This window comes from Hyperolius riggenbachi, chromosome 3, assembly GCF_040937935.1.
Source record: "Hyperolius riggenbachi isolate aHypRig1 chromosome 3, aHypRig1.pri, whole genome shotgun sequence".
NCBI lineage: Eukaryota > Metazoa > Chordata > Amphibia > Anura > Hyperoliidae > Hyperolius > Hyperolius riggenbachi.
This window is the reverse complement of record NC_090648.1, coordinates 212315449-212337325: the sequence shown is the minus strand read 5'-3', so window position 1 is coordinate 212337325 and position 21877 is coordinate 212315449. Positions and strand designations below refer to the sequence as shown.

General features: G+C 43.0%; 1 protein-coding gene across 1 annotated transcript in view; it reads right to left on the bottom strand.

Annotated features, from left to right (window-relative positions):
* TRIP4 (thyroid hormone receptor interactor 4) overlaps nucleotides 1-21665 on the bottom strand; it is a 45402-nt gene extending 23737 nt beyond the window's left edge. The window contains exons 1-5 of the mRNA XM_068275662.1: nucleotides 21473-21665; nucleotides 18715-18878; nucleotides 17229-17276; nucleotides 8071-8216; nucleotides 2278-2496 (exon numbers count right to left, since the gene is read on the bottom strand). Coding sequence (XP_068131763.1) covers nucleotides 2278-2496; nucleotides 8071-8216; nucleotides 17229-17276; nucleotides 18715-18878; nucleotides 21473-21552 — 657 coding nt within the window. The 5' untranslated portion in view covers nucleotides 21553-21665. The remainder of the gene's footprint in view (nucleotides 1-2277; nucleotides 2497-8070; nucleotides 8217-17228; nucleotides 17277-18714; nucleotides 18879-21472) is intronic.
* Nucleotides 21666-21877: the final 212 nt, after the last annotated feature.

The following is a 21877-nucleotide window of genomic DNA, read 5'->3' as shown; positions in this document are numbered from 1 at the left end:
CAGGTGATTTAGCTGCTGCATGTTTTTTTGGCAGTTGGAAACAGCTGTAAACAGCTATTTCCCACAATGCAGCAAGGTTCACAGACAGGAAACTGCCAAGAGTACGTACTCAGAATTTCTTTGTGGGAGGGGTTTCACAACAATATCAGCCATACAGCGCCCCCCCCCCCCCCCCCTCTGATGGGCTGTTTGTGAAAAGGAATAGATTTCTCATGTAAAAGGGGGTATCAGCTACTGATTGGGATAAAGTACAATTCTTGGTTGGAGTTTCTCTTTTACCATTTCAGCCGCCCAGACGTGATCCTCACGTCCAGGCAGCTGCTCTGCTGTGGTGCCGCGCTTCGGCGTGCTGCCGCGGCCACGCCCCCGTGCTGTTCCCCGGTAGCCCTGTGATCAGTGAACGGGCACATGGTTCCCAATCACCGATCAAAATCCCCAGCAGAAAAAACGATTGTCTCTTACCAGAGGCCACAGTCTTTCTGCAAAAAAAAAAAAAAAGTTTCCCAGTCGTCCTTGTGCTTCCGGTAAGCGAGAGGCACAAGATAGAAAAAAAAAAAAACTCAATCTTGTGGCCAAATAGTAAAACTACATCTACAAACATTTTTGAAGGGAATTCACACACATTTTAACATTTAAAAATAAATGTTTATTTCCCACACGAAAAAATTACCCAAATAAAATTTTTAATGGAAAAAAAAAATTACAATAAAAACAAAAAACAAAAACATAGTTACCTAAGGGTCTGAACTTTTTAAATATGCATGTGAAGGGGGTATAAGACTAACATTTTTTAAATTATAAGCTTGTAAATAGTGGTGGACGCAAAACGGGAAAAAATTCACCTTTATTTCCAAATATTGGCGCCATACATTGTGATAGGGACAAAATGTAAATGGTATAATTACCAAGACAAACTGGCAAATAAAATACATAGGTTTTAATTATGGTAGCATGGATTATTTTAAAGCTATAATAGACAAAAACTGAGAAATAATGAATGGTTTCCATTTTTTTTCTTATTAATCCTGTTAAAATGCATTTATAAAAAAAATAATGCTTAGCAAAATGCATCACCCAAAGAAAGCCTAAGTAGTGGCAGAAAAAACAATATATAGATCAATAACTTGTGATAAGGATGGACTTTAGATTGTAAGCTCGTCCTTTAGATTGTAAGCTCGCAAGGGCAGGGCTCTCACCCTTCTGTGTCATGGAATGTTATTAATTTAATTGCTTGCACACTGTTAGACATTTATACATTTTAGTCATGGCAAATTTGCTATTGTAATCAGCAGTTCTGTATTTTGTATCAGTGTGCATATCTGATGTATATCATTGTCTGTATCATCATGTATCCCGTGTTTTCTTACATTGTAGAGCACCACGGAATATGTTGGCGCTTTATAAATAAATAATAATAATAATAATAGTGATGAAGTGATTAGTGAATGAATGGGAGGTGAAAATTGCTCTAATGCATAAGGTGAAAAATCCCCGCGGGCTGAAATGGTTAAATCCTGGACTGTCAGTATTTTTATCCTGGACTGCCAGTAAACTTACTGCACCCTCTGACAGGCACTGTACTCCAGGCCACCACCTGTAAAGTCTGTGGGTTTAAACGGCCCTGCTTATTGATGCTATGGCAGCAGAGCCACAATGAAAGGTAATGGCTTCTTTTAAAGGGAAGGTCCAAGCAAAATAAAAAAAATGAGCTTCACTTACCTGGGGCTTCTACCAGCCCCATGCAGCCATCCTGTGCCCTCGTAGTCACTCACTGCTGCTCCAGTCCCCCGCTGGCAGCTTTCTGACCTCAGAGGTCGGCGGGCCGCATTGCATACGTTTTTACGCATTCCCACTAGTGCAGGAACATTAACACATACATTTTTACGCGGTACTGGTTCAATGCGTAAAAATTTACGCATTGAACCAGTAACGCGTAAAAATGTATGTGTTAATGCTCTTGCACCAGCGGGAATGCGTAAAAACGTACGCAATGCGGCCCGCCGACCTCGGAGGTCGGAAAGCTGCCAGCGGGGGACTGGAGCAGCAGTGAGTGACTACGAGGGCACAGGATGGCTGCATGGGGCTGGTAGAAGCCCCAGGTAAGTGAAACTCATTTTTTTATTTTGCTTGAACCTTCCCTTTAAGAATCCTGAACTTAAATACCTGTTTTTGTATAGAGCAGAAGCTAATGCATGACCTTTGGTCTTATATTTCCTTTTGCTTCCAGTACCAGGCAATGGGCATTGCATCTCACATCACAAGTACCAGAGATCTTACCAAGCTCCCACAAAACAGACAAGGTCCAGAGCCTTCTTGGTCGCATACAATGCGTCCACAAGTCATACAGTTGTTGATAAGTTTATGCTTCTGGGCCAGGCACTCGCATGGATGACGTCCAGGTATCAGCACAGTCAGCCGGTCCTGTCCCTCTTTGGTGTATAAGTTGACAAACTTTTGCTTTTTCTTTGAGGATAAGAGAGCAGCTGTTTCTTGAGCCTGACAATAGAAGCCAACAGTTACAACTATTATTATTATTATTATTATTGAAATATAAAGTGTCAACATATTCCGTGCAGTGCAAAGCAGTGATGTACACATAGACGTAATATAACAGGGTTACCATTAAATGTAGGCCTGCCATAGGCACCATTTTAAAAAAGGAGCATTCATTCCATTTATGAAACATTGGTCCCAATTCAAACATGTTGCTGGGATTTCCGTCAGAGACGTTTAACATTTTACCAATAGAATAGCTTTTAGACCCTAGCAAAAAGTATTAAAAAAGAAAAAAAAAAAGTTACCCTAAATTTAGACTAAAGAACCACCATCAGGAAAAATAATTAAATAAAAACAAACATTTAAACACATACTATAAAGCACACAGTAAAATGCACTATAGAATTCTATAAACACTATCAGTTGTACAGAAAATCAAATTTGTGAACTTGATCACAGAATTTACATCTGAACCATCAGGGAACTGGCATTCATTTTTGCATAAAGTTTTCTTGTTTCTGTTTTCTAGCTATGCAAATAGGGTTTAAAATAACACATCTGAAGAGGCAATTTTTTAAAATATCTTCCATTGAGGAGTTGGACTGAAAGGTGCAGCAAGCAACCTTAAATTCAAGTGAAAAGGCTGGGCCCTGTAAAAGGTAGGTGGGGAAAATCAAAGGGATTCTCAATCAACAGATTCTTCAGCAATGCAGTCTTTTGGGTCAGAAAAGTATCGCCATGAACACCCTGGATCTGTCCTGAATAATTCTGTGAAAGATCCCTGAAATTAACATGATATGGGAATAAATGTAGCCATATCAGGGGTTCAGGGAGCTGAACAGATTTCATTTGGAACAGCTTTTTGTTGAAAAGCGATCCTCAGAGACCCTAGTGGTTGCAGATCTGTTGAAATATTCAGAGACAATTCATCCTGATGGGAGAGTCAACCTGCAGAGGTAATCTACCAAGAAGTGTAATGTACTTTTTAGGCCAGAAACCCACTAGGAGCAATTTCTAATCGCTAGTGATTTAAAAAATAAATAAATAAATAAAAATAAATAAATAAATAATAATAATAAAAAAAAAGTGTGATCACACCCACAGCATTACATTAGCAAGAGTTTTCAAATCGCAAAGCACTCAGAAAAAACCATGTCATAGATACCATTCCCATCTATAAAATTTCTGATTTACATGCGGTTTCTTGAAAAAAAAAGTCTTGTAAGACTAGACTATGCATTCTTCTCCTGCAACATAGACAATGGGCATGTCCTAACAGAGCCTTTAGATAACATAGGATCTGTTGACATGTCCGCTGGCTTCTGTTGCAGAATACAGTCTAATTTGGCCTCTACTGTGGACCCAGGTTACAGAACACTCACTGTTGACATCTCTAAACACTGCATTACCGTAGATCACTTACAGCCTACAACTGTTTTGTATTCAGTAACTGGCAGCTTTCATCCCTTACCAAACTGCAGAAAATAACATGACTAGCCAATACTCTCTTCACAGAAAATCTTCATGGCTGATTCTTCCCCCCCCCCCCTGCATTCTGAATGAGGGAGAGGAGGGTGTTCAGAATGCATGTCTTAAACAGCATGTTAGTGATGTATATTTACCTCCCCTGTTTCTGCAGGAGTCCCAGCATCTTCTCGGCTCCTCAAAATGATTGATTTCTCATGTGAGAACCAAGTTTGTAATTTTAGAGACATCATGTCAGCAAAGTTACTGTCCTGGTGCTCACATTAGGATTTAGACATTATAAAAGGAGGTATAGCGTGTGCTTTCAGGACCTGGAAGGATGAATACACACAACCAGAAGGTACAACGTTGTACATGTTTAATCTGTTAGATTAAACAAAGATTCTAAACTGAAACACACGTGGAAAGATCATGTCCAACCGCCTTACTTGTTAGAGGTGGTGCTTGGCAGAACTTCCACATGGCAGTATACACAGATTCATCACATAAGCCTGCAGCACACCATGATGGGTTAAAAGCCAGGAACTTTACTAGCACATCCAAAAAAAAGACAAGGCAGTTTACATGTTTCAGACACACTGGTTCTTATTCATAGCTTGCCAATTACTAATGGGGAATATCATACATACATTAGACTCCACCCCTAGAGGCCAAACACCTGCAAGGTAACAAATTTGGCCAGCACTCAAAGATCCATATAAACTGTGGACTGGAGTCGTCATTCCACACTTAAAAACCAATGCAATATAAATTTAGTACAAAATTTAATACTTAAATGTAAGTAAAACAAAACCAATATTTCCACCATCTATGTCCATCTCTCTGCCTAATATAACAATATATTTTAATGACACCCCTATAACTTCAATTCCCAAAGCGCTTGCTTAGGGGTAATAATTGACTTTTTTTCTGCTCACGTTCACTTCCTAACCAGCTCCTGTCATCTCCAACTCAAAAACATATCTCGCATCCAACCTTTTCTCACTCAGGACACTACTAACATGTTAGTACATGCTCCTAGAATATCTCGTCTAGACTAAAATGTACAGCTTAGTGAACTATCAATTAACAGACTGGCACCGCTCCAATCTATACTGAACTCAGTTGCTCGACCTATACATCTTCCTTCTCGCTCTTCCTGTGCTGCTCCTCTCTGTCAAGCTCTTTACCGGCTGCCAATCAACCAGAAGATCAATTTCAAACTCTTAATACTAACCTACAAAGCTCTCCACAATCTCTTTCCCCCATACATCTCCTCACTACTTTTAAGATACCAACTCAACTGCAATCTCAGATCTGCAGATGAACAGCTTTTGTCCTCCTCTAGAATCACCTCCCCACATGTGCATATACAAGATTTTGCACCTGCTTCACCACTCCTCTGGAATGTCCTTCCACAACACCTGCTACTCTCCAAACTTTGAAATCTCCCTCAAAACTCACTTTTTTTTACGACAAGCATACAATCCAACTTAGGCCATTCCCCCTTTGACCAAGTTTTACTCCTTACTAGATAACCCAAAAACACACTGCCTTTACGTTGTGAGGGATCAGCTGCAAATGGTGAGTACTCAGCGGGAGATAGCAGCACAGACAGGTGTAGTTTCCAAAACAAACAATAGTTTATTGGACAGCAGGCTTCTTAAACAGCAGTCTTTTGGCAGTTTGTAAAGTACAGTTCAAATGAAAACAAAAAGGCCAGTCCAGGCCAGTAGCTTACATTCAGCTTTCACTATCAGGAACACACCAAACTCCACCTGCAGCCTGCACTCTCTCTCCAGAGCAAACTAGCTTCCTGAAAGCAAACCTGAAGTCTTTCCCAGCAGACTGTCAGACCTTGCTGGTCACACCCTCTCTCTCTCCTCCTACTCCAGCCTTTCAAAAGCGGCTCTGTTAACCCTGTGTGAGCCTTCTCCAGCAGAAGCCCACATACACAGAGCAATCGATCCACCCAGGATCTGGCGACCAGATGCGCCCGCCCACTCTGCATCTGGTCAGCTCCGGACCCAAGTAAGGTTTTTAACCTCTGTCCATGTGACAGACAGCCAAAACCTTTTCTTCCGGAGCTGCTACTGGATGTAGCGTCTGATCCCAGGTGGAATGTACCTCCCATCCAACACAACCTGGGACAAATCGATTACCTCCTGAGTATCGACTTTGTCACAACGTATAAATATTGTATACTGGCCCACCTCTTGTTCCTCCCATTCCTTTAGATTGTAAGGTTGCAAGGGCAGGGCTCTCACCCTTTTGTGACTTGGAACTTGTTAAACATTTTTTTTAATTATGGCATTTATGTCACTGTAATTACCATGTGAAGATCCGCTCGGCTGCCTGCGCAGGCAGGCAGCTTTTTTACCACTGTTCAGGTCTGCATTCTGCAGGTCTCTGGAAGAGAGACCTTTTGTCAGTTTTGCAGCTTGCTGCTGAGGAATTTGCATACGTTTGTCATGCAGATTGCCTAGCCACATCCTTTGTAGGCTTGCTCTATATATACACCATGTGATATCACAGTTCTGGGCTGGTCATAAGGGTTTGTCCTGTGAAACACTCCTGGAGTGTCAGCCTTGCTCATTGTTTAAAGATTAGCTTAGAGTAATTCCTGGGACTGCACTAGGCAGGTTCCCTAGTGCAGTTAGGATTGCATATCTGTTTTGTTTGTCTGTTGCGATTGTCCTGTCCCAGCGGTGGTCGACAGGAGATCGTTCTGATCTTTGTTCTTGGAGTATAGCTGGAGCAGCGGTTGCTACCAGCTATCTCATCTGCCTGTCTTGCCTGGATCGCACTCGCCTTGCGCTAGTGCTGTGGATCCTTCTGTTCTGTCTTCCTGGATCGCACTAGCCTCTTGCGCTAGTGCTGTGGATCCTATCTCTCACTTATTCCTGTTTTCGTGTGTCTGTCTTGTCTGCTACAAGCGCTTGCTGGAGGCTCGGTGAGGTAACCGTTAAGCAAGCGCTCGCGTCCTCTGTTTCATGTTTGTCTGTCGGTGGTTAGTTAGGCGTGCTTGTCTCTGTTGTGCTTAACACGTGGAGACCGCGCATAAACGCGTGCACAGTTGCGAATGAGTGCGGTGTTCGCGTTTAGTTAGCGTTTGTTATTTTCCTTATCTCCTCATTGTATTATTTGCTGTGCCTTTGCTACTCTCGTGCTCTGCCTTGCTGTAGCCTTGTGTCACCTCTGGCCCTCTCGCGATTGCGTTCCTACTTCATATCTGCTGTTGTGTATGCACTGTCGCGGGTTGGCGACTAGATTGGTGCACACACATACCCTCTGTCGCTTTGCTCTATCTTTCAGGGCAATCTTGCCCTGCGTTTCTTCCCTTCGTACAATTCCTGTCTGGCGTCTGTGGCAGGGCAGAGGATCTGTTCCTCTGCACTCCACAGCTCCACCTGCCGACAGGAATTTCCCTCTACAGGTGCATTGCACCTTTTGCTGGGTTCCCTCAAATTATACGCTTGTGGAGGATTTCCGCAGTGTCAGCGCACGTCTTGTGCGCTGATCACGGAGAGAATTTCACAATCGTTGCATACCAATTCTGTAATTTGTGCCAATGCTCTATTTTGTATATTGGTGTATACCATTGTCTGTATTGTTTTGTACCCCATGTTTGTTTCTTACTTTGTACAGCGCCAGATAATTTGTTGGCGCTTTATAAATCAATAATAAAAAAAAAAATGAAGAACCCATCTGGCGTTTAAGCTTAGTACTAGGTTTCCTAATTGGTTAAAGATCCATTTAGCTTCACGCAATCAAAGTTCCTGGATTTTATCCGATCATGGTGTGCTGCGGGCTGCTGTGCAAAGATTCTAAATAGTTGCACTGAAGTATTTTTACCTAATTTTCTTTACACCTGTCCTTGCTAATCAGGCTCAAATACTTTGCAGTTACAGTTGCACTTTAACAGGAAAATAATATAGCAAAAATGCAACAAACCAATACCATAAAGAATTTAAAACATTACTGCTTCTTATGTTGTATCTATCATACTGTAAAATACTCTTCCCAATGAAATGGAGGAAATGCAAGTGGACAGAAAAATTGTATCTTATTTTATTTTAATCCTTGGCTTAAATTCACTTGAATGCATACCTTGGCCATATCCATGGGAGTTTTGACTTCTTCTACTGCAGTATCAGTCAAAGCATTAGTAGGCAGTGGTTCCATTTTGTTCCTCCCTTTACGCCTACCTCTTCTGGACTGGTCACCAAATAACTGTAATCCTGGACCTTCTGTACCTTAAAGTAGTACATAAAAATGCACATTAGCATTGCAATCCTTTATAAAAAGGTAATTCCCCTCACCTCCGCACACCCTGTCAACTGAGAAGAGTGGAGTCCTTGTTTAATACAGACTTTCATTCCAGAGTTACTTACAGAGTCAGGATACCAGACTCTAAGGGCTGGTTCACATGGACATCCGCCCCGCGTTTACCGCCGGCATTCGGGACTCCTCGTTAAACACTCCCATTCAAGTAAATGGGGGTGTTTGTACCGGGCTTTTACCGGCGTTTGCGCAAACGCAGCGTTCCAATCCCTATTTTCCCCGTCGTTTGAGGCAACTCTGGATGCAACATGTAGTGTTCAGGGTCGGTTAACCGCCGTGGCTAGTGTCTCCCTGTGGGGACAAAAACACTAATCGCGACGGAAAGCTGCTAAAAGCCCGAACACGCTGCTGCCGAGATGCTTCTGGAAGCCAGGTGGACGTCCATATGAACCAGCTGTCACAGACCGCAAGGCCGATCTGCGGATGGGGTCAATCGATCAGAGTCAGAAATCCTCTCACACGGTCATTTTGCTCATCACGGAGGGTAACCCGACTTCGCAATTTGATGAACTGACTCGCGGAGGGAGCGTTCAGACGCCAACGGATTCACCACACACATACAATTCAAAGATCTGCCACCAAGCGGGTTACACAGCCCGCTACTGTAATTATACTAGGACTTTGAGAACGCTCTATTAACCCTTAGCAGTATGCAGGAACCTGGGTCAGATCGTCATATCTGGGCCGGATTCTCGCATATGGGTTATAAGGGCACACTTCTGTTAAACACAGGGTAGCGATTTCGGGAGAATAGGTACGATTGTGTATGTTCAGCAACAGGTCATACCCGCTAAACGATTTTTAAACGTTTAATAACAAAAAATGCATTACATACAGTTATATACACCAATTAACATATAAAACAAAGCTTAAAAATAAAGGGGTAAAATTAGAAAGTTCCTACTTCGTTATGGCTGATAGTCCATTTGGAGAATGAAGAAACAGAGTCCAGTTTAAAAGTAGGCATTAATGTTAAGAGTCCTTGAACACAGCAGGCGTTGGTTCTCCTTGAACGCCTGCATGGACTTTCCTGGTCAATGGAATTTGGAGAACTGGGCGGGTTTGGTCCCGCCCCACTTTTATAGGACCTGAGCTTTGGGCTGTTACTACCTGGAAAGTAGGTGTGTTTAACCTATTTTGGTTCCTGGACGTAGAAACTACGTCCAGGAACCATGCGCGCTACCGCGCGCTCCCGTGGCCAATCGCGCGCGTGCTCGCGCACTCCCGGACGCGGATTCGGTAGCCAGGGAATCAATGGATCGGGCTATGGTGCCCGATCACTGATTCCTCTCCCCCGCTGAAAAAGCGACAGCTTCTCTCGGAAGCTGCGCCTTTTCTGGCCGTTCCCTCCCCGATGCGTCACTCTAAGCGTGTGTTACGCTTAGAGTGACGTCATGTAAACAAACTCATGGCCGCCATCTTGTGGCCAAAAAGTAATACAACTGAAAATAAAAATAAACACACATTTACATTATAAATCTATTGTTTACCCCCCACCCTCCCAAAACTACCCAAATAAAATGTTTACTATAAAAAAAAATAAAAAAAAACACATGTAAATATTTACCTAAGGGTCTAAACTTTTTAACCACTTAGCAACTTCTGCCACGCTTTTCTACGTCCTTATTTACAAACACCTATAAACACATAAATATTTGGTTCTGTTTTCTATTTTTAGAAAACTGAATATGTATAGCACCATCTTGTGGCCAAAAAGTAAAACTACTTCCAAATACACCATTATTCACTTACCATAGGAACATTAAAGAGACTCCGTAACAAAAATTGCATCCTGTTTTTTATCATCCTACATGTTCCAAAAGCTATTCTAATGTGTTCTGGCTAACTGCAGCACTTTCTACTATGACAGTCTCTGTAATAAATCAATGTATCTTTCCCCTGTCAGACTTGTCGGCCTGTGTCTGGAAGGCTGCCAAGTTCTTCAGTGTTGTGGTTCTGCTATGAACTCACCCTTTCTGGCCCCTCTATGCGCACTGCCTGTGTGTTATTTAGATAAGAGAGAAGAGAGAAGCTGCTCTAATCAGCTGGATAAATCGTCCTCTGAGCTGGCTGGGCTTTCACATACTGAGGAATTACAAACAAGGGCAAAGCTGTTTGCAGGAAGAAAAGAGCAGCCTGACACTTCAGTGGAAGATAGCTGCATGGGGGAAAGAAACACACAAATGATCTCTTGAGATTCAAAAGGAATGCTGTATACAGCCTGCTTATGTATGGATGTATTTTCTATGTGTGGACATACTGTACATCAACCTACTTCCTGTTTTGGTGGCCATTTTGTTTGTTTACAAACAAACTTTTTAAAACAGTTTTTAACCACTTTTAATGCGGCGAGGAGCGGAGAAATTGTGACAGAGGGTAATAGGAGATGTCCCCTAACGCACTGGTATGTTTACTTTTGAGCGATTTTAACAATACAGATTCTCTTTAAGCACATTTTCATTATTTTTGAAACTCCTTCACCCCTCACCCAAAATAAAATATTATTGCCATACTTTGTACTAGGGACACAATTTAAACATTGTAAAAACCGGGACAAATTGGCAAATAAAATGTGACTGCTTTATCTACAATAGCACAATTTATTTTTAAACTACAATGGCTGAAAGCTGAGAAATGGTGATTTTTTTCTTCTTCTTCCCTGTCAAATCAGTATAAAATAATATAATTCTTAGCATAAAGTACTGCCCAAAGAAAGCCTAGTTTTTCCCGTAAAAAATAATGTATATATCATTTCAGTGTTATAATTAGTGATAAAGTTATTACCGAATGAATGGGAAGAGCTTTTGAAGGGGAAAAAACCTGTGGTAGAGAAGTGGTTAAATATCAATGTAAAGATGAAATTTTTCTATATTTTTTTTATTTTAAATGCACCTTTATTTCCAAATAAAATATTGTCGCCATACATTGTGATAGGGACATAATTTTAACGGTGTAATAACCTGGACATATGGGCAAATACAATACGTGAGTTTTAATTATGGAGGCATGTATAATTTAAAACTATAATGGCTGAAAACTGACAATGAATTTTTCCATTTTTTTCTTATTCTTCCTCTTAAAATGCGTTTACAGTAAAGTGGCTCTTAGCAAAATGTACCCCCCAAAGAAAGCCTAATTGGTGGCGGAAAAAACAAGATATAGATCAGTTCATTGTGATAAGTAGTGATAAAGTTATAGGCTAATGAATGGGAGGTGAACATTTCTCACGTGAAAACCACGGAACCTGAATGGGTTAAGGCGGGGTTACCTCCTAATCAGCAGGTTGCCACCCCCAGACTCAGAGCAAAAAATGTAACATTTATGAATTCTCTGTGTGACTCCGCCCCAGATTGGCGCATCGCAAATCCGAGGCTATATTCATAAGCGGCCTGCGATCCTGTATCAAACGAGGCTACACATGCCTATTCTATCGCATTTGCTTTACGCAGGCTGGATAAAGCAGTTTCTCTACTGATTCCTGATAGTTAGAAAATTGTAATTCAGGTGAATGATAGAACTGATTTCTAGGTATCAGAAAATGTGTTTTTTTGTCTGTGGCAAGGCTATTTTGAATTACAAATACATAAAAGTTCTCTTTGTTTGATTGTATGATTTTGGAGGGAATCTCTTATCTTACTGGTTAGATCTAGTTCTTTTGGGGAAAGAGCTGTGCAGCAAATGGCTCAGCCTAGGGGGTCGGCCATGTGTGAAATTCCTTTCCATGTTATCAGGACATGGGGGGGGGGTGGGGGGGAGGAAAAGAGAAAGGAAAGACATTTATTGTATAGTTACACAGCACTGACAGTAATGGTGCTGTAGCATTTCTGAAATCACCATGCAATTCCCACACCTACGGTCTCTATTTTTTTACTGCAATGGCTCATTTATTACAGAAGGAGGATTATTGATGCCCATGTGTATGCTAAGGATGCATTTACCCCAGATGGATAATAGTCGCCATTTCAAAAGCACATACCACCACCTACACTACATGGAAATTATTACAGTTCCTAATCACCCAAGCATTCACAGGTGTGACTACAGTATGTTATATAGCTTATTAAGCTACTGGAAAGTCAGTATATAAAGCGGATATGTGTAGGAGTTACGTTTTCTCATCCATGTAATTTGCAACCTTACCCACTAATGCACTGCCAGAACATATCCACACATGATCTAGCACAGTAAGTTATTACCTTAGAGCACAGGCATCAAAGTCAATGCGCTCCTTGGCATTTTATGTGGCCCTTGAAAGCTTTAAATGTGCATCATTGTTAGCAGTAAAAGAACAGTACACTGCCTTCCAATCCAGAGGATGACAGCGTTTCTGGTTGAAACATTGTCAGTTTAAGTGAGGGTGCAGCAACCACCCACGGGACCCCTCCTTGGATACAAACTCCTCCATGTGGCTGGTAAACACACACACACACACACACCTTTTCCACCTAGCACCCTTTCCCCGCATAGCAGAGTAGTGCAGCGCAACAGTGCATTTTATCTGCTCCAGCGCTTTGTTGCGTCTCTTCTGTTCTTCCCAGCAGCTACACACTTACACACTTTATACTTCCACTAGTCTACCTAAGCCCGTGTAACCACTTGCCGACCGCCTACTTCATATTGGCGGCGGCAAAGTGGCAGCCCCAGGACCACGTAACGCAGAATGGCGTCAGGTCCTGGGGCACTGTTTTGCCGGGGATCGCGCGCTGGGATGCGCGCGCATCCGCCGGCAATAGGCTCCGCCCACCCGCGACATCAACCCGCCGGCCAATCGGAAGCGCCGGCGGGTTGTTAACGTTAACCCGACGATCGCCGGATAGGAAGCGTATAATACGCTTTGTAATGTTTACAAAGTGTATTATACAGGCTGCCTCCTGCCCTGGTGGTCCCAGTGTCCGAGGGACCACCAGGGCAGGCTGCAGCCACCCTAGTCTGCACCCAAACACACTGATCTGCCCCCCTGCCCCCTGATCGCCCACAGCACCCCTCAGACCCCCCCCCCCCCCAGCCCACCCCCCAGACCACTGTTTGCACACAATCACCCCCCTAATCACCCATCAATCACTCCCTGTCACTATCTATCAACGCTTTTTTTTTCTAGTCCCTAAACTGCCCCCTGGGTACTCCTGATCACCCCCCACCCCTCAGATTCTCCCCATAACCCCCCCCCCCCCCCCCAGTGTACTGTATGCAGCTATCCCCCTGATCACCTGTCAATCACCTGTCAATCACCCATCAATCACCCCCTGTCACTGCCACCCATCAATCAGCCCCTAATCTGCCCCTTGCAGGCAATCTGATCACCCACCCACACCAATAGATCACCCACAGATCCGACATCAGATCAGCTCCCAAGTGCAGTGTTTACATCTGTTCTCTACTCTAAACACCCACTAATTACCCATCAATCACCCATCAATCACCCCCTATCACCACCCATCAGATTAGACCCTAATCTGCCCCTTGCGGGCACCCAATCACCCGCCCACACACTCAGATTGCCCTCAGACCCTCCCTTATCAATTCGCCAGTGCATTATTTACATCCGTTCTTCCCTGTAATAACCCACTGATCACCTGTCAATCACCCCCTGTCACTGACACCCATCAATCACCCCCTGTCACTGACACCCATCAATCAGCTCCTAACCTGCCCCTTGCGGGCAATCTGATCACCCACCCACACCATCAGATTGCCCCAGACCTACCCTCAGATCACCTCCAAAGTGCATTGTTTACATCTGTTCTGCCATCTAATCACCCACTGATCACCCATCAATCAGCCCCTGTCACTGCTACCCATCAGATTAGACCCCTATCTGCCCCTAGGGCACCCAATCACCTGCCCACACCCTCAGAACGCCCTCAGACCCCAGCCCTGATCACCTCACCAGTGCATCGCTTGCATCTATTCCCCCCACTAATCACACCTTGAGACACCCATCAATCACCTCCTGTCACCACCTGTCACCCCCTAACACACCTACCCATCAAATCAAGCCCTAATTTGCCCCGTGTGGGCTCCTGATCACTCGGCCAAACCCTCAGATCCCCCTCAGACCCCCTTCCGATCACCTCCCCAGTGCATTGATTGCATCTATTTTCCCCTCTAACCACCCCCTGAGACACGCATCAATCACCTCCTGTCACCCCCTAGCACTCCTATCCATCAGATCAGGCCCAATACAACCTGTCATGTAAGAGGCCACCCTGCTTATGACCGGTTCCACAAAATTCGCCCCCTTATAGACCACCTGCCATCAAAATTTGCAGATGCTTATACCCCTGAACAGTCATTTTGAGACATTTGGTTTCCAGACTACTCACGGTTTTGGGCCCGTAAAATGCCAGGGCAGTATAGGAACTCCACAAGTGACCCCTTTTTAGAAAAAAGACACCCCAAGGTATTCTGTTAGGTGTATGAAGCGTTCATAGAAGATTTTATTTTTTGTCAAAAGTTAGCGGAAATTTATTTTTATTGTTTTTTCACAAAGTTTCATTTTTCACTAACTTGTGACAAAAAAAAATAAGATCTTCTATGAACTCACCATACACCTAACGGAATACCTTGGGGTGTCTTCTTTCTAAAATGGGGTCACTTGTGGCGTTCCTATACTGCCCTGGCATTTTAGGGGCCCTAAACCGTGAGGAGTAGTCTAGAAAACAAACGCCTCAAAATGACCTGTGAATAGGACGTTGGGCCCCTTAGAGCACCTAGGCTGCAAAAAAGTGTCACACATGTGGTATCGCCGTACTCAGGAGAAGTAGTATAATGTGTTTTGGGGTGTATTTTTACACATACCCATGCTGGGTGGGAGAAATCTCTCTGTAAATGGACAATTGTGTGTAAAAAAAAAATCTAATATATGTCATTTACAGAGATATTTCTCCCACCCAGCATGGGTATATGTAAAAATACACCACAAAACACATTATACTACTTCTTCTGAGCACGGCAGTACCACATGTGTGGCACTTTTTTGCAGCCTAACTGCGCTAAAGGGCCCAAAGTCCAATGAGTACCTTTAGGATTTCTCAGGTCATTTTGCGACATTTGGGTTCAAGACTACTCCTCACGGTTTAGGGCCCCTAAAATGCCAGGGCAGTATAGGAACCCCACAAGTGACCCCATTTTAGAAAGAAGACACCCCAAGGTATTCCGTTAGGAGTATGGTGAGTTCATAAAAGATTTTATTTTTTGTCACAAGTTAGCGGAACTTGATTTGTATTGGGTTTTTTTTTCACAAAGTGTCAATTTCCGCTAACTTGTGACAAAAAAAAAAAAAAATTCTTCTATGAACTCACCATACTCCTAACAGAATACCTTGGGGTGTCTTCTTTCTAAAATGGGGTCACTTGTGGGGTTCCTATACTGCCCTGGCATTTTAGGGGCCCTAAACCGTGAGGAGTAGTCTTGAAACCAAATGTTGCATAATGACCTGTGAAATCCTAAAGGTACTCATTGGACTTTGGGCCCCTTAGCGCAGTTAGGGTGCAAAAAAGTGCCACACATGTGGTATCGCCATACTCAGGAGAAGTAGAATAATGTGTTTTGGGGTGTATTTTTACACATACCCATGCTGAGTGGGAGAAATATCTCTGTAAATGGACAATTGTGTGTAAAACAAAAAAAAATTGTCATTTACAGAGATATTTCTCCCACCCAGCATGGGTATGTGTAAAAATACACCCCAAAACACATTATACTACTTCTCCTGAGTACGGCAATACCACATGTGTGGCACTTTTTTGCAGCCTAACTGCGCTAAGGGGCCCTAAGTCCAATGAGCACCTTTAGGCTTTACAGGGGTGCTTACAATTTAGCACCCCCCAAAATGCCAGGACAGTAAACACACCCCACAAATGACCCCATTTTGGAAAGTAGACACTTCAAGGTATTCAGAGAGGGGCATGGTGAGTTCGTGGCAGATTTCATTTTTTTTTTTGTCGCAAGTTAGAAGAAATGGAAACTTTTTTTTCCCTTTTTTTTTGTCACAAAGTGTCATTTTCCGCTAACTTGTGACAAAAAATAAAATCTTCTATGAACTCACCATGCCTCTCAGTGAATACTTTGGGATGTCTTCTTTCCAAAATGGGGTCATTTGGGGGGTATTTATACTATCCTGGAATTTTAGCACCTCATGAAACATGACAGGGGGTCAGAAAATTCGGATGCTTCAAAATGGGAAAATTCACTTTTTGCACCATAGTTTGTAAACGCTATAACTTTTACCCAAACCAATAAATATACACTGAATGTTTTTTTTTTATCAAAGACATGTAGCAGAAAAACTTTCGCGCTCAAATGTATAGGAAATTTTACTTTATTTGAAAAAATGTCAGCGCAAAAAGTAAAAAAAGTCATTTTTTTTGACAAAATTCATGTCTTTTTTGATGAATATAATAAAAAGTAAAACTCACAGCAGCAATCAAATCACACCAAAAGAAAGCTGTATTAGTGACAAGAAAAGGAGGTAAAATTCATTTAGGTGGTAGGTTGTATGACCGAGCAATAAACCGTTAAAGCTGCAGTGGTCTGAATGGAAAAAAAAGGCTCTGGTCCTTAAGGGGTTTTATGACTGCAGTCCTTAAGTGGTTAATAACGGGCTGTAGGTAAGGATACCGCCACCACCGCATGTTAGTGCGCATGCGTGCACATGCCCGCCCAGCTCCCTGGCACGACCTTCTGTCCTAACAGTTGTGTGTGCTGCGCACATGCGCAGTGCACAAAACCCAGGGACACACAACCATGAGGAGGATGACGCAGGGACAGTTAGGGATTATTATAGAGGATTCCTCAAGCTTCCGATCACATGACATGCATTCAGAGTGAGCGGTATGCATCGGCAAGCAGTGAATAAGTCATTGTGCTTGCTACTGTAAAATCTTTTTGAAGCTGTAAATAGCAAAATACTCCAATATACTTACTAGAAGATTGGCTGGATTGAAATTGTGAGGCAGTAATGTTTTGTTGATCTGAAAAATTAAAACAATAGTAAGTTATTTTACATTCAAATAAAAATTACATTGTGGAAGAAAATTCCAGCTTTTAGGCTACTTACACACCAGGACGTTGCGTTTAGGGGACGTTATAGGGCACATAACGTGCCCCTAACGCAACGCCTGGTGGTGTTGGAGCAGGACGCTACCAAGAGCCGCGTTACAAGCAGCTCTTGGTGCGCCTGCTCTGTCGGAGGCACTGCGGAGACCATGTGAGCGGAGCTCTCCGCATCACGTGGTCCCGCCAGCCAATCCGCGGCTGCACCAGGATGTAAACATTGCAAGTGCAGTGAATAATAAGTAGCCATGTGCCTGGCTACGTAGCGGCCTCTCCCCGCCTCCTATCCGCCCATAAAATGAAGAAAAAAAAACAACTACTGAGCATGTGCAAACAGTCTAACGCGGCTTAGCCGCGTGTAAAGTACTACATGCAGTACGTTATGTAGACGTGCTGCGTTACAAAGTAACGCAACGTGGGCACTGTGAACAGCCCATTGATTTTTCATTGCTGTGCGTTGGGGTGCGTTACAGGCTGCTCTAACGTGCGCCTGTAACGTCCCACTGTGAAAGCAGCCTTAGGCAAATTTGTGGTCCAACATAGGGCATCAAAAGCCATCAAAATGTCACTATGCACATCTAAAAGCTAAACTTCAGGCAAAAATACAAAATACAATTATATAATCCCTATCCAATCATAAAAATGGATATTTATATAATACATAGCAGGTGTAAGTTTATGAATACCACCACTGTTTATTATAGAATAATATTTCTATTTGTGGTATTTAATATTTCTTGACTAATAATGCTTGAAAATCTATTTTTAGTAACAAAATAAATAAAACTAATTAAAAACTCACTATATACTTTCTTTTAAAGTTCTAAATGTGGGCTGGACAACCTGGTGTAGGAAGCATTTCACAGCTGCCAAGTAGTGATCCGGTCACCAGACATCCTCCAACCACTGTTCTGAATTAGGCTAGTGTCACCATGTAAAAACAGAATCGAACCGTAACAGACTGGAAGGGATGCAACGCATACAGTATATGATAAGTATGCTTCACTTCACTGCAACAGCAAACATGCATGTTGTCCTGTTCCACACAGCATGAACTGCTTTATTCTAAAACGCATCAATGTGAATGCTCCATCACAATATAATCACATCATGTTTGCTATGTGATCATATTGTCTAATGCAACGTGTAACAGTGAAAATAGCCTTGGGTGAATGCTTTCCATGTAAACACTGATTTTGGCTCTGCACTTCCAACCCCACCAATCTCCCCACTGGTCAATTCAAGAAAGCTTTTTACCTAGCCCAGTACAATAATGAGGGTTGAGATAAGTATGGTACTAAATAAATTAGCAATGAAGGAATTATTAATAAATCACAAGCTAACCCTGAAACTGACCATCATTCCTATTCATATGAGGAGAAAAGTTGGATGGGTGCCTGGTTCTCCGCCATCGATGTTTTAGCTCTTTAATAAAGACCTGTTTTCTCTCCTCAGAACCCTGGACAAGGTCATTAATGTATTCCTCAACTTCTTCTTCTACTTCAATAGAGATGATATACCTGTTGGTTCAAAAGCAAATTAGAATCAGAATCACTTTTATTATTTCGCCAAGCACGACTGGGTCGTGCCCGGAATTGGGCTTGGCACAACGGATACAGGGCGTATACATAGAAAAGTAAGAGACATTAGGACATAGTAGACATGATTTCATCGCATAAACATAACCATAAGCCATAAACATAACCATCGACCACAATTCCATCACTTCATCACATAAACATAACCATAGACCATCGTTTTCCATAACTAGGTGGGTTACATGTCTAAAGTCAGCGTGGAGGAGCAGGGGCAGCCTAAGGGGGAGGGCATAAACAGAGTTTATCGCGTTGAGCAAATTTACCGCTGAGGGGAAGAAGCTGTTTTTGTATCTCGTGGTCTTTGTCGCGATGGACCGATACCTCCGCCCCACGGGGAGCTGACTGAAACACTGGTGGCCAGGGTGGGAGGGATCGTTTGCAATCTTCAGTCCTCTGGAACATAGTCTGGTCTTATAGAGGGAGTCCAGGGCAGGAAGTTGGTTCCCGATGATCCTTTCCGCTGACCTGATGATCCTCTGTAGTTTGCGTCTGTCTCTATCAGTGGAGCCAGCATACCAGACAAGGATAGAGGAGCAGAAGACAGATTCAATGGTTGCGGTGTAGAAGCTCCTCAGGAGTTTTTGGGACATGCCGAACTTCCTCAGTTGGCGGAGGAAGTAGAGCCTCTGCTGGGCTTTCCTCTGGATGGAGACAGGGTTTGTCTTCCACTTCAGGGTATTGGAGATGGTGGTGCCCAGGAGGCATACACAGGGCACTCTTTCCACCACCATCCCTCTAGTGTGCAATGGAGGCGGGGTGGAGGCGTGCTTCCAAATACATGGAGGGAAAACGTTTTAGCCATTTATTTAGGAAAGGGTTCTTTACAGTAAAAGTGATTAAGATGTGGAACGCATTGCCACAAGAAGTCGTTATGGCAAACTCTATACCTGCATTTAAAGGGGGCTTAGATGCTTTCCTTGCGCTGAAAGACATCCATGGCTACAAATACTAGGTAATGCCTAATGATGTTGATCCAGGGATTTTATCTGATTGCCATCTGGAGTCGGGAAGGAATTTTCTTCCGTTTTGGGGCTAATTGGACCATGCCTTGTAAGGGTTTGTTCGCCTTCCTTTGGATCAATATGGATATGTGAGGGAGCAGGCTTGTGTTGTATTTTGTTCTCTGGTTGAACTCGATGGACGTATGTCTTTTTTCAACCAAAATAACTATGTAACAAAATATATAAGACAAAAGTTTTTAAGAAAATAATCACATAAAACTATTAGAGGTTAATGGGGAAAATTGCTCACCTCAAAAATAAAACACTAATACCCCAAGCTGATACTCTGACTATCTCTAAATTACACAGTGGAATAACTATGCAGATTCAGTGTTCAGTGTCCATGCTGACCTTAACAATTACAGTAGAATTCCTTTATAGTGAACTACTAGTGACCAGGCAAAGTAGTTTACTAAAGCAGAAGTTTATTGTGTCAAATTGTTATAGTTAATCATATAAAATATACTATAGTACTGTAACTTAATTGAGTCAATAATTGGAAGTCGTTTTTCTTTTCAATGCTTCAGCAAGCAAGCACAGTGTGTATGCTAGATCAAACGAACAGTGCTCAATATGCATGATTTGCATGCAATAATTACACAACAGCTTGCAAATGCAGCATAGGTCTCACCAGTTCATGCAGGAACAGTACTTATGTGCTCTAAGGCCTAGTGCACACCGAGCGGTTTTGGTAGCGTTTTTAGAACCGCTTGGGTAATGTATTTCAATGGGCTGGTGCACACCAGAGTGGTAGGCGTTTTGCAGAAACGCATACTCCCAGGCTGCAGCATTTTTTGGATTTCGGAGAGGTTTCTGCCTCCAATGTTAAGGGCTCTTTCACACCAGAGCCCACTTCTGGCGTTTTAACGCAAAGTCTATACTTTGCGTTCACCAAGGTAAAAAGAAAGTCCATAGACTTTCCTTTTACCTTTCACACCCAACACTGTGTTTCGATACGTTGCAGTACGACGCGTCCCGGCGCATTTTATCGTCGGGAATCGCTGTTTCCCCTTCGGGGTAATTAACTACCACCGCCGCTACTCAGCATCGCACTGGAGTTTCCCGACGACACGCCGCAACGCGTGCAGGAGCCATTCTCCTGCACGCTTTTGGTGTGTAACGAGCCTAAGTATAGGAAAAACGCTTGATAAAACGCCAGATCAGAGCGGTTTTCCAGGCGTTTTTGTTACAGTAGCTGTTCAGTAACAGCTTTAATATAACAATATCTGTAATCTGCTACACAAAAAACCCTACACAAAACACTCGCAAAACGCTTCATAAGAAGAAAAACCCGCTTCAAAAAACCGCTAGCGTTTTGCGGATCTGCTAGCAGTTTTTGGTGTGCACTAGGCCTAAATGAACTAAATGAATCTTTTGGTAAAGCATAAAACCCTCTACCAACATGAAATGCAGAAAGTGCAGAATACGAGCGCCTTGATTTTTTTTCTTTTTTTTAACACTATTTAGTTGCAAAATGTTTCCCGGAGCAGCAGTTAGTTTGTCAGTATGACTTACTGCACGACGTCTTCACTGACTCTAAGCCCGAAGCGGCTCTCCAGCTCTCTCACACACCAACTCAGCAGTTCCGCAGCCATGCTGACTGCCACAACTCAGGCTGCCTATTTCCAGGCAGACACTACACCGGGTCTATGCGCTAACTGACTGTCATTCACTGTACAGGGATCGCAGCCGCCTGATGACATTACAGTCACATGACCGGAAGAAAAGGGTCCCGGAAGCAGCTTGACTTTAGCTGATTGGTTCGGACTCGGGAGATAGTTCTCTCTGGACGTGATTCTGAGCGGGTACGGCTGTCGCACTCGTATTTAGATTACTGTATTATATTATTGGATGTATAGATGGAATATTTTAACTGTATGATAATCGTATCCCCCACTGTCCAGAAATAAAACATCATAT